The sequence below is a fragment of the Poecile atricapillus genome, chromosome 2, assembly GCF_030490865.1.
Source record: "Poecile atricapillus isolate bPoeAtr1 chromosome 2, bPoeAtr1.hap1, whole genome shotgun sequence".
Lineage (NCBI taxonomy): Eukaryota > Metazoa > Chordata > Aves > Passeriformes > Paridae > Poecile > Poecile atricapillus.
Window position 1 is genome coordinate 68,866,297 of NC_081250.1, and position 15,183 is coordinate 68,881,479.

The window sequence follows — 15,183 nt, forward strand, 5'->3', positions numbered from 1 at the left end:
AACCAAGCCCTCTCTCTCTGCTCCCTTTCCGTTCCCGTTAAAGTCTTATTCTGATTAGAGCCCAAATGTGATTTCAGATAGTTAGACAAAGGCGAAGCAAATCAAATCTTCATAGCAGAACCGGCCGAGCAGTTAAGGGAACATTCATTTTGTTCTTCTTTTTCTCCCCCCCATTTTTTTTTTTCTTTTGACACACCTGACATACCACCGAATCCACTCTGAAGTAGACTGGGAACAAAATTATGCCCTCTCCGTCTCAAATGGGTAAAGAGATAAAGCAAAGATCCGCTCTTCGTCTCACGCCCCATCACGTAAAAAGATTACCTGAAGGGGCAAGCTACAGACCCCGTTCAGAGAAACGCGCCCGTGTTTATAAACAGCAGAGGCAGTGGGCGCTACATTTGCAGACAGAGGGAGGAAAACTCTTGGTGGCTGATTAATAAAAAAGAGCTCTGGAGGACTCGTCAAACCCTTGTCAACCGGAGGAATGCAATCTTTTCAGAAGCGTTTGGTCAGGCAGGCAGCTGGCTGCAGGCAGGGCGGTGCTGCTGGGGCAGGGGCATCCCACCGCACGCACACACACACATACACGCACACTTTCCACGCATTTTCCTCGCCGTCCCCGCGGGCGTGGGGGGTGGAAGGCAGCTGGGGTGCGCTTCTGGCCGGGGCGGAGAGGGAGAGAGCCGGCACACCGGCATGGATCCGGCCCGCCGACACGAGCGGCAGCCCGGAGGGAATGGGAGGAGAGAGCCCGACCGGAACGTGCAGAGAAAATAGACCGAGGAGCTTACACACACACACACACACACACACACACAGAAAGTTACATTCGTGGGGAAAACACGCGTGGCAGAGCGCGGGGTGCCCGCGTGTGTGGAAGAAGATCCGGGGGAAGCATTTACACATATACATATACACACACATATATACATATATATTGGTGAGGGCATGCACACGGTGCGTGTGCCCGGGGTGCGTGTGCGGGGGAGACCGCGTAAGGGCGCGGGTGTGTGGCGAGCGAGCGAGGTGTGGGGCGGTGGGGCTCGGGCGGGGTTGTCGCGCAAAATGCGCGGGCGCTGGAGGATCCCCGCGGGTGCGCAGCGGCCCGAGCGAACGCGCGGCTCCGCTGAGCTCAAGGCGTCCGCGTGTATCGGCGAGTGTGTGTGGCCGGTCCCCGAGCTGCCGCGGGTATTTTTTTCCTTTTTTTTTTTTTTTCTTTTTCTCTTTTTTTTTTTTTCCCTTCGGTCTCTCCTTTTTTTTTTTTTTTTTTTTTTTTCCCCTCCTCATTCAGAGCTCGGGGTGTCTCCCGGCCCTCATTGGCCGGCCCAGTTCGGCAGGGCGGAGCTGAGCCGCCTGCAAAAGGAGGAAAAGAAAAAAAAAAGAGAGGAAAAAAAAAAAAAAAGGAGACCGAGAGAGAAGAGGGAGGGAAAAAAAAAAGGAGAAAACTGTAAGTGCGTAAAAAAGTTCTCGCCGTGGTGACGGATGCTCAAAAGTTCAGGAGTTTTTCCGATGCTTCCCAAAGCAGCCTGCGACTGAAAAAGAGACTGAAAAAAAGCGAGAGGGAGAGAGAGAGGGAAACTTTGCACTGGGAGACCGGGAAGGTGGATTTTTTTCTTCTTCTGCTCGCTTAAAAAAGCCAACAAAACACATCCCTCTACTTTTGTCCCTCCTTTGCAGACAACTTGTTGCAGATCCCCGTGGAACAAGGAACTGGGAGCGTGGGAGCCTCTTTGCAAAGGTTTTATTTTCTTAATACTCTTTCTGCGTTTGGAAGTTGCTTTCTCCGCTGCGATTACTTTTTTTTTTTTTTTCCTCCGCCGTTTTCTTTTTTAAAACATTTTCCCCCTTTTTTGTCCCCCTCTTTTTTCCCCCCCCTTTTTTGAAATTTTTTCCCCCTCCGCGTGGAGCGCGGGAGCTCGCCGGTGGGCTTTCCTGGGCGAAGAAGAGGAGGCTTTCGGCGCTGCCGTGGTTATTCTTCCTCCCTTTTTCCGCGCTCCGCCGGGGGGGTGGGGGGGTGGGGGTTGCCCGGCCGCCCGGTCCAGCTCGGTCCGCGGAGCGGTGGAGGGGTGGAGGGGGAAGGGACGCGCTGTTTGGTCCGGCGGGGAGGGTGGGGGAAAGCTGACGGGAGGACATGCAGGCTCGCTACTCCGTGTCCAGTCCCAACTCCCTAGGAGTGGTGCCGTACCTCGGCGGAGAGCAGAGCTACTACCGCGCCGCTGCGGCGGCGGCCGGCGGGGGCTACACGGCCATGCCGGCCCCGATGAGCATGTACTCCCACCCGGCCCACGATCAGTACCCGGCCGGCATGGCCCGAGCCTACGGGCCCTACACGCCACCGCCACAGCCCAAGGATATGGTGAAGCCGCCCTACAGCTACATCGCCCTCATCACCATGGCCATCCAGAACGCTCCCGATAAGAAGATCACCTTGAACGGGATCTACCAGTTCATCATGGAGCGGTTCCCTTTCTATCGGGACAACAAGCAGGGCTGGCAGAACAGCATCCGCCACAACCTCTCCCTCAACGAGTGCTTCGTCAAGGTGCCCCGCGACGACAAGAAGCCCGGCAAGGGCAGCTACTGGACCCTCGACCCCGACTCCTACAACATGTTCGAGAACGGCAGCTTCCTCCGCCGCCGCCGCCGCTTCAAGAAGAAGGACGCCGTCAAGGACAAGGAGGAGAAGGACCGCCTGCACCTCAAGGACCATGCCCCGCCGCGCCCGCCGCCGCCCGCCGCCGCCGCCGAGCCCGAGGGCGGCCCCGCCGGGGGCAGCACCGCGCCGCCGCCGCCGCCCGTCCGCATCCAGGACATCAAGACGGAGAACGGCACGGCCTCGCCGCCGCAGGCCGTGTCCCCCCCCGGCGCCGCGCCGCCGCTAGGCGCCGTGCCCAAGATCGAGAGCCCCGACAGCAGCAGCAGCCTCTCCAGCGGCGGCAGCCCCCGCAGCACCCTCCCCTCCAGCCGCTCCCTCAGCCTGGAGGCCCCCGAGCCCCCGCCGCCCCCACCGCCGCCCCCGCCGCCGCCCCACCACCACGGCCCGGGCTTCAGCGTGGACAACATCATGACCTCGCTGCGGGGCTCGCCGCAGGCCGCCGCCGAGCTGGGCGCCGGCCTCCTGGCCCCCGCCGCCGCCGCCCCGCGCACCGGCATCCCGCCCGCGCTGTCCCTCGGCGGATACTCGCCGGGACACAGCTCCGTCTACGGCTCGCCCTGCGGCCAGGCGGCCGCCGGCGCCGCCGCCGGCACCTACCACTGCAACATGCAGGCCATGAGCCTCTACGCGGCGGCGGGCGGCGCCGACCGGCCCGGCCACCTGCCCGCCGCGGCCGCCAGCCCCGCCGAGGACCCGCTGCCCGAGTACGCGATGCCCTCGGGCGGCGGCGGCGGCGGCGGCGGCGGCGGCGGTGGGGCGGGGGGCGGCGGCGGCGGCGGGGCGCTGGGGCACGGCGGGCTGGGCGGCGCGGCGGGCGGCCACCAGGAGGGGCACCACCCGCACCCGCACCAGGGCCGCCTGGCCTCCTGGTACCTCAACCAGGCGGCGGCGGCGGCGGCGGCAGCGGCGGCGGCGGCGGGGGAGCTGGGCCCGCTGGCGGGCGCGGCGGGCTACGCGGGGCCGCAGCAGGGCTTCGCCGCCGCCCCGAGAGAGGTCTTCGAGGCGCCGCGGCTGGGGCTCAGCGCCTCGCCGGGCGGCGGCGGCGGCAGCGGCGGCGGCGGGGCAGGGGGCGGCGGCGGCGGCGGCGGGGCGGGAGGCGGCGGGAGCTGTCAGATGGCCTTCCCCGGCAGCCAGCCGCTCTACCGCACCTCCGGGGCCTTCGTCTACGACTGCGGCAAGTTCTGAGCGCGCCCCGTCGCGGGGACACCGCGGGAACTCCGCTCCGCGCCACCGGCCCCCGCAGCGCCCGCGGAGGGAAGCGGGGGCATCGCGAAAAGCTTTTGTACAGAGACAGCCCCAAAGCATGTCTTGGTTTGTTAAAGGACAGTGTTACTCCAATAACACGTAAGTTTTTTTTTTTTTTCCTAATTGCTTTGAGAAATACTTTTTTTTTTCTCGTCCCCCACCTCTCGCTCTTCCCCGTCCCTTAAGGTATTGTCATGCCCCGCGTTTAAAAGGGAGCGAAAAATCCAGCGTAGAGTACCAGCTTCTCTCCCCCTCCACTCCCTCTTCTACAAGGACTTGTTTTAAAATGTAAATTGCGACATAGTAATTTATTTTTAATTTGTAGTTGGATGTTGCGGACCAAACGCCAGAAAGTGTTTCCCCCTTTCCTGAAAAGTGACGTTAAAATTGACTGAAACGCTGATTTTTTTTTTTTCACTATATATAAAAAGGGAAACTGTATTAATCTTATTCTATCAATATTTTTCTTTTTTTTTTGTTGAAAATATTCTGAAGGTATTGCATTGTTTGTTTATTAATAAATTACCATTCAGTTGGAATGATCCTTTACACGTCTGTATATTTTAATGCTTTCATTTAGAAAGAGAAAAAGAAAGAAAGAGAGGGAAAAGGGATTTCATAACTGACTTTGTCGCTGGAACAGCTTGTTCCCCTCCACACAAATTCCAAAGACCATTTAGGAACTGCCAGGTCGAAAAATCCCTTTTCAGTCTCTTCTGCAATATGTTCCACTTAGTCAGCTCGCCTTATCCGCTAGGAAAAAAATACTTTCCCATGGCAGCTCTGAGTTGGCAAATAAACAAACACGTTTTCTTAGCAATTAATGGCAAGACCTGGAAACATTTGACCATACACAGTCGTATGGCGACATTACGTTGTTTTAAATAATATGCCTATGTAAGGATATATTAAGTGATAACTCCAAGGTAGAAGTGCATGCACTAGATTCCAGACCATGTGTAACTGTATATGTTGAGCTATCGATCGCTCTGTGTGTGTTTCAAATGTATTTATATCTAGGATTTACATATGTACCTATATTTAAGAAAGGATTACGTATTTATTTATAGTTTCATATATGCACTGCATATTTTTTAAACTCCAGTGTATAGCAGATGCCAAATAATCTGTAGTACGTGTACTCTTAAATATAATGCCAGCATATAAATCACTGCTTCTCAGAATTGATAGCAAAGCTTGCAGTCACATCAGTGAAGCCGCTTCTCTAACACATAAAGTACTGTTTTATTTCAGAGGGGGGAAAAAGAGTAATTGGGTTAAGGGGTACTTGTACGGTCTACTCTTACACCTTTACAGCTCTGCATTACTCCCGTCCTTCAGGGACTTCACTGGTTTGTGTCTCAGTTGCTCGGACTGAAATTATTTTTAAAATATTTTTGTGTGGGTGGATTTTTCTTATACAGTTGTTTGGGTGCTGTTTTGGTTTAGTTTTTCGGTTTTGTGGGTTTTGGGATTTTTTGTGGAGTTTTTTGGGGTTTTTTTGGGTTTTTTTTGTTTTGTTTGTTTTATGTTTTGGTTTTTTTGGTTTTGTTTTTTGTTTGTTTTTTTTTTTTTTGTCTTCTTACATCTCTCAGTTTTCCTCAAATCGGAAAAAACCCCCATATATATATATATATATATATATAACCAGGGTAGCAATTGAGTGCTGCACAGACTGGCATCTTGTCATATCAAGAATCCTATCTTCTGGACAATTTACTATTAAGAACCTATGGTCAATGGGGATCACCCTCCCCTTTAGTAAGTAACCACCAAAATGCAATAAATCCATTAACTTAAAAGAATCAGCCTTGTCAGTCAGACTTCGAAATAAGTTTATTTGATTACAGATATTTAAGGCCTAAAATTTGCTTCCAAGATAATACAGTTTCCTATCAGAATCTCTTATCTAAAGGCAACACTTAGCAGTAATTGCTGTTGCATTGTACAAAGGTATTTACAGTTCAACCTTATTACCTCGCTTTTGAGCTGTGCTTCCCTTCCAAAGCAATAGTCCAATGTTTTGAAAACACCTTCGGCAGATGGAGTGAACTGGGGGTAATGTGTCATCTTAGAGCGCGTTGGCTTAATTTACTTAAGTGTGGTATAGTCTTTGCCTTTTCGTGCTAGCACCTCTACAAAGATTACCGGCCTTATTTACATTTATTTGTTTGCTAAGTTGGGTAGGAGAACCTCAAACGCTCCATCGCTCGGCTGTGGTAAAGCTGATGAGGCGGACGAGCAGAGTTGTGCGCCTTCGCTCCGGGGACATATTTTAATTGCTGCTCCCCGTTTTTCACTAGTGAAGGGAAATAAAATGTTACCTGTTCTCGGTCGGGCTCACTTTCTGCTCCCCCTCTCCCAATACCGAGCGGGGGGCAGCTAAACCGGCGGCTCCCGCCCACCGCCGCCTCCCTGGGAGGGGGACTGCGGGGCCAGAGGCACGGCGGGGCTTTCACCGCCTTCCTAAGCCCCCGCTCCCTCTCTCTGGCGAGGAGACCCTCGGCGGGGCGACTCCCTCTGCCCTGGCACATGGGTTTGCCAGCGGGGTGGCTGCGCAATAAGACCATTCCTGCCCCCCGTCACGTATTTAAAATAAAATTTAAAGAAAGCAGAGGGTAGAGGCGATTGAGCTGCTATTTGCCTGTTATTTTTTCTTGCGATCAGGCGCCGGCTTTCCTGTAGTTTGGGTTTTCTCAGCGGTCTGCAGCGGTAGGGTGTTTGCGGCGAATACAAACAGGGGGGAAAGCAGTTGTCAGCCCGGCTTGTTTAATAGCCCGTTGCATTGTCAGTGCTGCTGCTGGGCTGGGGAAGCTGGGGGGGCCGTGCGTGAACAAGTGCCGTGTGTAATTACTGCTAATGCTCGGGGCGGCCCGGGGCCCTCTGCCGCGGGACAGCCGCGCAACTTGCGCTACCCCGTGGCCCTGGCTGCAAAGGGGGCGGCTGGTGTGGGCTCGGCGAGCCGGGAGGGCGGCTCGCAGTCAGGGAGGGGGCAAAGGGAAACTTCCCTCTCGGTCGCAAGGTAGGTCGTGTCGGGATCTTCTGCCCCCGGAGGGGATCCCTTTCCTGAAGTGACGTGCGTAGTGGCGGCGGAGGTCACCTCCTGCTTTTCAGTGCGACGGGCTGGCTCACCGCACACGCGTGCTTCGTCTTGAGTTTTAAAAACACTGTTTTATTTATATTATTATCATAACCATAAGCATAACTTTTTTTTTTTTTTTCTCCTACTCCGCGCAGAAATTGATCACAACGAAAATAAGATTAGCAGTGCCGGCCGTCCCCGCGGCAGGCAGTGAGAAGTGCGGGCTTGGCCGCGGGAGGCGCGCAGCCCTGTACCGCGGGTCCCTGCGCCACATTGCACGGCTGGGGGTCGGCAGCTCCCGGCTCTGCCGGGCCGGAGCCTTCGGCATGAGGCATTGAGGCTGCTGCTGGGATGGGAAAAGGCCGAGCGGGCTCTCTAGAAAACTTCCCGGGCTGGAGCTGCGTAACTGGGAGGCACGGAGCCGGGCATCTGCCCGCGGACCACCACGAACTGCGGGCAGCGGGGCCCAGCGTGGGGCACGAACCCTTGTTTCCCTTGTGCTTCCCTCCTCATGAGCACAGGAGGCAAACCCGAGCGTCCCTTCTGACCTGTGATTGTCTCCCAGCAGAACTGGGCCTGCCCTGAACGCCAAAAGAGATGCGGTGCGACCTTGCGCAGCGGTGGGCACGGGACATGCGCCCGGGCAGCAGCTGAGAGGTGTCCCCGTAAGGCCTCGACATCTTTGGTGGCAGCCCCTACAGCAAACGGGGACACTTGGCCCCAGCCATGCCTGCGGAGAGGTCATTTAGGCGCCAGGTTAGCACGGCGCTTCGTGGGATTTTTTTAGCTCATACTGATTTTTTTCTTTTTTTTTTTTTTTTTTTTCTTTCCAAACTGTCACTTTGCTTTTCGTCTATGAAAAAACCAAAACAACCTTATTATTATTATTATTATTATTTTTAATAAATTTGAGGAACCATTCCATTTACGTAGTGGTTCTGGTGGTTTCTCACTTGTACTTGCTCATCTGTCACTTATACTGTGGAAAACTTAGAGAGGAGTATTATTCTCCTTTCTAAGTTTCCCCCTTAGAATTTCTTCTTAAAGCAATTACAGTTTCTATTATGTTCTGCAAAGGTCATAACCAAAAATAGCAGAGAAGTGCATGCAAATAGTCCAGAGGACATGGATCAAAACCCTTTTCCTACCATCACAGGCCAGGTCAGATGGAGAACATGTTTGGGCTGTGTTGTGGATGGGGACATTTAAAGGAGTGATTCCAAATCGGCATTTTATGATATCTGGGGTCCTTTCTGATAGCCAAGAAGTTCGGAAAAGGCTTTTCGAAGTTAGCGGCTATTTTCATAGCCGGGTTCAACTTCGTAACACCGTTGGTAACTCGGGGGCTGCGGCATTTTGACTGCTTGGTCTAACCTCCCAAAAAATACGCCACTGAAGCAGGACGACCTTAGAGTTTCGCCCTGTCCTCTGGGGACTTGGCTTGGACGTTTCGGGCGAGTCGCGCGGGTTTTGCGGCTTTTGCGGGAGGCAGCGCGGCGGTGCCGCTGCGCGGAAAGGAGCGGTGATGCACGCTCGGGGGCTGCGCGCCTGTCCGCGCCCACGGAAAGATGAGCGTCAGGTAAGAGCGCACAGTCTTTATTACGTCGTTCGATTGCGTAGGCAAAAGCGTGTGGAGCCGAGGCACGCACATGGCTCCACTGCACAGCACAGGAGAGCTGCGGTGCGGCCCCTGGAAGCTCTCCCCCGTCCACTTCCCGAAATCAACCATTTCAACAGCGACGGCTAACTGAACATTAGCTTTCAATTAATTTCACTCGTAAAGTAATTTAAACTCCTCCGCGTACTCAGTCAATTTTCCCCCGTCTCCTTGTGCTGGGATCGGGCGTGCTGGCTACATTCATCAGCACTTTGAGATGTGCTGATATTTTGATTTGTTTTTTCGTTGGTATTTGTTTTGTTTTGGGGTTTGGGTTTTGTTGTTGTTGTTTGTTGGTTGGTTTTTTTTTGGGGGGGGGGGGAGGAGTGTTGGGGTATGTTTTGTTTTGTTTTGTGGATTTTTTGTGGGTTTTTTTGGCTAGGAGGGAGATGAGGAGCACGGTGATGGGCGCTGTCACGGCGTCCGAGGCTGAGTTGTCGCTGCACGGGGGCACAGGTAGCGCGCAGCCGGGGTAGCGAGGAGGGCGAGCTCAGGTTTACGCGGTAAGCTGCGCAAGAGGCTGGCGTGCCCGAAGAGTGCTGTAAGGGAACTGCTGGGAGCTCCTCGGCGACGTGCGGGGGTTTCCATCCAGCATCTCGGTCACAAGCTCACGGGCTGGGAGGGTACCGGTCACCATTCCCGCATAGGTTTCCCCCCCCACCTTTTTTTACCCTTTTCCCTTCTGCCTCGCCTTCCCGGCGTCTTGTCTGTTGTGAATCCGCCCCAAAGGTGGTGCGGTGCCACGGTGAACGTAGCCCTCCTGGTTTAATTGCGCTGGGGCTCATAAAGCCATTCGCTTCTTTCCAAAGTAATAAACAAACGTCGCGTTAGGTCAAGATTGATGGTGTCCATGCAATAAAAACGGGCCAGGTCAGGAAGGAATAAAATTCAATCAGAGCTTGCGGAATCATTTTTCAGGGGACAGAAAGACAGAAAAGGAGACGGGGGTCAAGGGAGACGATGTCGCCATTCACAACACACCAGCCGGGAGGGAGGAGGGCGAGGGTTAACGAGCGATTGTTTTTTATCAAGCGGAGCCTAATTGAACGAAACAATAGCCGCACAGGGAGGGCGCGGGGGGGGAGAAGGCCGGCTCCTTACCCGGTAGTTGCGGGGACGGGCGGCAGCCCCGTACCCTGGTGGAGGCACCGGGGACCCCTGGCAGCACTGCTGCGCCCCCTTAAAATTACACACACACACACCTGGGGCAGCGGGCAGGCCTTGTCCTAGGCCGGGGCTGGCAGCGCAGGTAGCCGTAGCAAAGGATTGGGTACCTGGCGGACGACACTGGAAGACCCCCTCATTTCCTAATGAGGCGTCCAAAAAGGCCTGTTTGGACGGCCGGAGGAGTAAGTCCCAGATCTCTCGAGGGTAACTCGGGCCGGTCCGGCCGGAGCGGGAGCCCTCTCTGCCATTTGGGACTAACTCCTTGAGTGTAGTTCGGTGCTAACGCTGCTGGCGCCCAGCAATTTGGCAAGCGGCTGCAAGGTGATGTTCGCCAGACCCTCGACGGCCTGAGGGTGTCGGGCTCGGAGGAACAGACCCTTCGGAGGGTCGCAGTGTGCAGGGAAGAGACAGCAGCACAGCACCGCGGGGAAGCCCCTGCGGTCCGAGGGACATTTTTTCGTCCCGGCCTGCTACGCCAGCGTTTTGTGCTGCGCGGGCCGGGGAAGCAGCTGGCGAAGGCTCCCTCCTTCCGTTCAGCAGGCAGGGTCTTTGGGGGCTGGGGGCAGACTTCTCCCTCGCCCCACAAGCCAACGCATCTGTTGCACACACCTCTGCGACCTTCTAGGCCCGTAACTTGCGCCTTGCTTTGTATGCGTGTGCCGCAAAATAATAGCTGTTAAAAAGCGCTGGGATGGAGAGCGAAGGGAAGGCAGCCCGAGCTACCGGTGAGAGCTCACAAGCTCTCCGGCTGAAATAGAACTGGGTGTTCAGCATTTTTTTTTTTTATTTTTTTCCCCCCTAAATAAACACAGTTTGAGACGACTTGGGTGGGCAGAAGGGAACAATTTGTGAGCCAAAGAGCAAGTGAGCTGGGCAGGCAGCCGGCCCACAACTTACCTGCTGGAGACTTTCACCTGACCTTTAGGTGTCAGGGGGGCTTGGTTTTGCCGTGTATCACCCCACGTTCAGGTCAGCTGCTTTAGATTGCGTTCAGCAGAATTAAAACAACAACAATGAAAATCCCAAACTGGAATCCCCCCCCCCCCTCCCCCCTTTCCAGCCCCCATCACCTCCTGGGAGAATCCAGGAAAACCAACACATTTAGAACCATTAACTCTTAAAATAGCTGAATTTCCTCCAGTAGAAAAAACGCAAATTATTACACTCATGAGTTCAGGATATTTATATATTATATGAATTGATGAATAAACAGGTCATATTACTACAACCATCATGCCTCGGAAGGCAAGTACTAGGATCAGAAAAAAAATGTCATAAACCTTTTTTCCCCAAAACGTTCCTGGAATTTATTTACTTGCCGAACATTTAAGCTGCCGAGTTTAATTTATTCCTTTTTTTTCCTTTTCTTTTTTAAAAAATAAATATTTAAAATAAGGAAAAAGAAGAATGTTTTCCATTGAACGATAATGTTAAAGTACTGATAATATCGTCCGTAGTAGAAGAGAATTGTTTAAACAGTGTCGGTGCTTGCAAGATTGCGCAGTATAAATACATTCCCAGCGCCGTTTTAATGCGAGATTCGAGTGGAACTCTATTTTCTGTGTGTGTTCTGTGTGTGCATTTCCCCCGGTCCGACTGAGTGAGGGATAAAGCTGTAAGCTGGCAGAGGACACGTCTCCCTGCCAGCCCCGAGGCCCCGGGCCGGGCATGCCCGGTTGCCCGCGGAGTGCGACGGGGCAGGGGCCGGGCGTTCGCACACACCTCGCCCCTGCCAGCGAGGAGCTGCTCGCAGTTTTCCCCAAGCGAGAATTTATGAAAGTGCTGGTGGCCAGCACTTCTAGCCTCGCCTCTCATGGATGGGATGGATTTAAAAGCGAATAACGAATCGCAGAAAAATTACGACTTTCTCCTGACGCCATTTCCCACCCCCCAAGCGCTCCGCCGGGGGGCTGGGACGGTGATGGAGCGCGGAATGCACCGGTGCGAGCTCATTAGCAAAGCAAAGGTTGCAATTAGCGTCTGCTGCTGCGAAGCGACCTCTCCCCCGCCCGCCTCTCCTTAGCCCCCATCACCAAATAATTGCAAAGTATCTGTTGATGTTTTTCTTCCACGCGTCAAAACGTTGGAGCCCTGCCTGCTCCAGGGCTCCGTCCTGGTTTTGTTGTGTCTGGAGACAATGCTCCGCCAGCGAACCATCAGAGGTGAAGGGGGGTCACAAGGGGAGGCAGGAGCGCGGCCCTGCGAGCCCACGGGGGCCTCCCCTTGCCGCCCACCCCTGCAAACCTGCCACCCACAAGCGGGAGGGGCGGCGACCCCCGCCCGGTGCCCCTCTCCGGGGCAGCCCCGAGCACGCCTTCCCGGCCGGGAGAGTAGCGGGAAGAGGATGTGACCCTCATGTCCGCCCGGGGTGGAAAGTGGCTGCCTTATGTGCAAGGCGTCGGGGGGAGGTGATGGCGGCGGCACTCTTCCATTCTCCCAATTTACCACTAAATTTTGTTTTTCTAAATACTCTTGCAGCACTCGATGTGTCTCCGAGAGCGACCAGAGCCGGCCGCAGAGCCTCTGGCCACCGTCACCCTAAGCCGGCGTGTTCGTGCCCGAGGAGCGGGGCTGCGCTGCCTTCGGCTCCCGTTCGCTTTTACCCTTCGGGCTTGCGCTCCAAACTGCGAGGTGTATTTTTAGATGGCGCTGGCGATTTTGCTCTGCGACCCCGAGGAAAACCCCGCCGCTTTGTCTCGCCGGTCTTCCGCACCGGGGCCGGGGAGGAGGGCGGCGGGCGGGCCGGCTGTCGCCGGCGGGCCCTGGGGCAGCGCCGACCCCCGGCCCGGCCCGCTGGCCCGAGTGGCAAGGGCTTGTGCTCCCGTGGGGCCACCCCACCTGAGGCCGCCGCAGCGCTCCTCGCTGTCTGCCAGCCCACGAGTGGCCGGTGGCCCCTGAGAAGGCCTCAAGAGAAGGAAAAAGATTTCTTTAGAAGGGGCTCTCGTGGTACTCTGACCATTGCCAGGACAGGTTCTGAGGGAGGGCAGCGGCCCGTATGGCTGAGGCGAGGGGCTGAGTTATGGCTAAGAGACAGACGTGGGGCGGCGGCGCTGACAGGCGGCGGGCGCGGGGGAGTGAGCCCGGCCGTCGCTGCTCGTAATTCCTAGCGCTGCCGGGCAGGGAGCCGCAGGCAGGGCCGGGCCGGCCTTCCCCACCGGGCCCCAGCCCTCTGCAGCCCGCTGGGCAGGAGCTGGGCCCCCTCTTCTCTCCCTGCCCACCCGAGTCCTCTCTTCCTGACAGGGCGACACTCCCCGGCAGCCCCCACCACCCGGCGCTGCCGTTGCTATCCCGCTTCTCCCCGTAGCAGCGGCTCAGGGTGAACTCTCCGCTTCAGGCTGCCCGAGCGGGGACCCTCGGCAGGGTCCCGGGCCCGTATTCCCGGCCCCGGGCAGTGCAGAGTGTCAATAGTCCGGCCCTGGCCACCAACCAGCCTTTCCCCGCGGGTGCCACAGCGGTTCCGAGAAAGCCTAAACCCACCGTGTCGTTTGCTTTGTTCGGTGCTGCTGCTGCGGATGGTTGGAAGCTTGCGAAAGATGCGAGGGACCGGGGCCCTGCTCGGTTATTTACTACTGGAGCTGCTCTTTTCCATTAACGAAGCTGCCGTGTCTCCATGAGATCAGAGACGGGCAGAGGGGGGATGTATCTTTCGAACCTGCACGCCAAAAACGCTTGGCATGCACGCGAAACTGATGTAGAGAACACAAGTTCGTAACTGGTGTATAAGCTACATATACCATATCATCTCTCTAAGTCGAAGCTTGTTAGTGGTTTGTTTTGTTTTGCTTAAATAATAAATAAATATTATTTATTTCATTCTCAAGACGTGATCCCGTGGTAAAAGAGTAGTACTTTAAGAGCAAATAAGAATCAGGCAGGAAAGGTGCTAGTGTTGGGGGAACTGAAAAGCAGTTCTGACCTTTGCCAAATGGTAAAAAGCATCAGGGCAGTGTGCATTTTGTCCTGTCAGACCGATACCTTTTTTTTTTTTTGTCCATACACAGGCAGCAGAAAGACACCCAGAACCAGGCCACTGTGAGGGACCGCTTGGTCTAGAATCAGTTTTCGCTTTCCATCCTTTTCCCGACTTGTTCCCCAATATAGACAGAGGAACCAGAGAATGAAAATTCTTCTCTGGAGTGTGCTACAGTGAGAGATACCATAGAAAAAACCTTGAAGTCGAAGCTCCCAGTCCTCGGCAGAGATGTGTAAACTAATATTCCGACGTACCAGCGAGTCTGCCAGTGAATCACTGTAAGCGAAAAAACAGTTCGCAGCGATACAAAAATGCCTTGTCATAAAAGCTCTGGAATACTTTTAAAATTATGATTCCGTTTGCTACCAAAGACCCGCCACCCGCAGCCTGTGTCCGCCTGGCCCAGGCTCTGCGGAGGGGGCAGCCCCGGTGCGGCCGGGCAGGCGGAGCTCGCCCCCTCCCCTCCGCCACTCGCCGCGGCTCCGGGGCAGCGCTGGCCACGGGAGAGCCGAGCGGCCGTGCTGGGGCAGCCGCAGAGCACAGCCGCAGCCGTGCGGCCGCACACGCGTGGGTGCCCACGGCACTGCAGCGGCTGTGCAGCAGATCCACGCGGTGTGAATGCTGCGGGAGAGCGCAGCTAGAGCAAGGACATGCACCCACGGGAAGGGAGTTAGTGTTGTTTTACTCTTAAAAAAAAAAAAAACAAAAACCAGAAAAAAAATCGCAGCTGTGGAGTCGTACCCGTTCGAGGAGAAAAACACCCGAGGAGGCTTTTTATAAATATACCCACGGGAGGTGAGTGGCGAGTGATGGCGTGGGGACCGTCCAGGCCTCCGGACTGAGTGTCCGCGACCTGCTCGGCATCGGTCTGTGCTGGAAGAGACCCGAGGGCGCCGCAGAAACTGCGTGTGGGCTGGAGAGCCCCCCACGCGTGGGGAGATGCTTGGAGGGAGCGCAACTGGGACATCCTTCTGTCTCCGCAGCTCCCTCTCCGCCTTCCGAGGGCTCGTACTCTGTGCACCTGTAGGAAGGATCTCAAGCAGCGGTCAGGCTCCCACGATTCCCTTTCCCCATTCGCGCTTTCCAAGGAACAGCCCCAAAGGAAGCGGCTGCTCCGGTTGCCCGGGCGCGATCTCCTCTCCTCGCATTTCCCACGGCGCCTCCGGCAAATGCCGCCCGTGGAGACAGGGCACACGGAGCACCCTCCCGGCTCCCCCTAGGCTGCTCTCGAGCTCCCTCCTGTCACCTGCATCACTTCCATCATGGGACCGCTCCCGGGCATAGCTATCCCTCCCACATCCCGCGATTTGCCTCCTTTTAACATAGGGGTCTCCTCTATACGAAGTTAAAAAGCAGGAGATGCGCCTCAAGAAAGTGTATCTCCTGCGTGTGTCTCCCTC

General features: G+C 55.6%; 2 protein-coding genes across 2 annotated transcripts; both read left to right on the forward strand.

The window, feature by feature from the left end:
- The first annotated feature begins 1,994 nt into the window (after nt 1-1,994).
- FOXC1 (forkhead box C1) lies at nt 1,995-13,951 on the forward strand. The gene is made up of 2 exons (XM_058832046.1): nt 1,995-4,003; nt 13,812-13,951. Exon 1 carries the CDS (start codon nt 2,135-2,137, stop codon nt 3,842-3,844), a length of 1,710 nt encoding a protein of 569 aa, XP_058688029.1. The 5' UTR covers nt 1,995-2,134; the 3' UTR covers nt 3,845-4,003; nt 13,812-13,951.
- Nucleotides 5,966-13,804, forward strand: LOC131575939 (uncharacterized). The gene is made up of 2 exons (XM_058832049.1): nt 5,966-6,926; nt 12,289-13,804. Exons 1-2 carry the CDS (start codon nt 6,764-6,766, stop codon nt 12,915-12,917), a joined length of 792 nt encoding a protein of 263 aa, XP_058688032.1. The 5' UTR covers nt 5,966-6,763; the 3' UTR covers nt 12,918-13,804.
- Nucleotides 13,952-15,183: the final 1,232 nt, after the last annotated feature.

Bases quoted from the DNA above. Each gene is read 5' to 3' on its own strand.
- FOXC1 (XM_058832046.1), top strand. From the start codon at position 2,135: ATGCAGGCTCGCTACTCCGTGTCCAGTCCCAACTCCCTAGGAGTGGTG.
- LOC131575939 (XM_058832049.1), top strand. From the start codon at position 6,764: ATGCTCGGGGCGGCCCGGGGCCCTCTGCCGCGGGACAGCCGCGCAACT. The intron at 6,927-12,288 runs GTAGGTCGTGTC...ATACTCTTGCAG, and splicing joins ACTTCCCTCTCGGTCGCAAG to CACTCGATGTGTCTCCGAGA.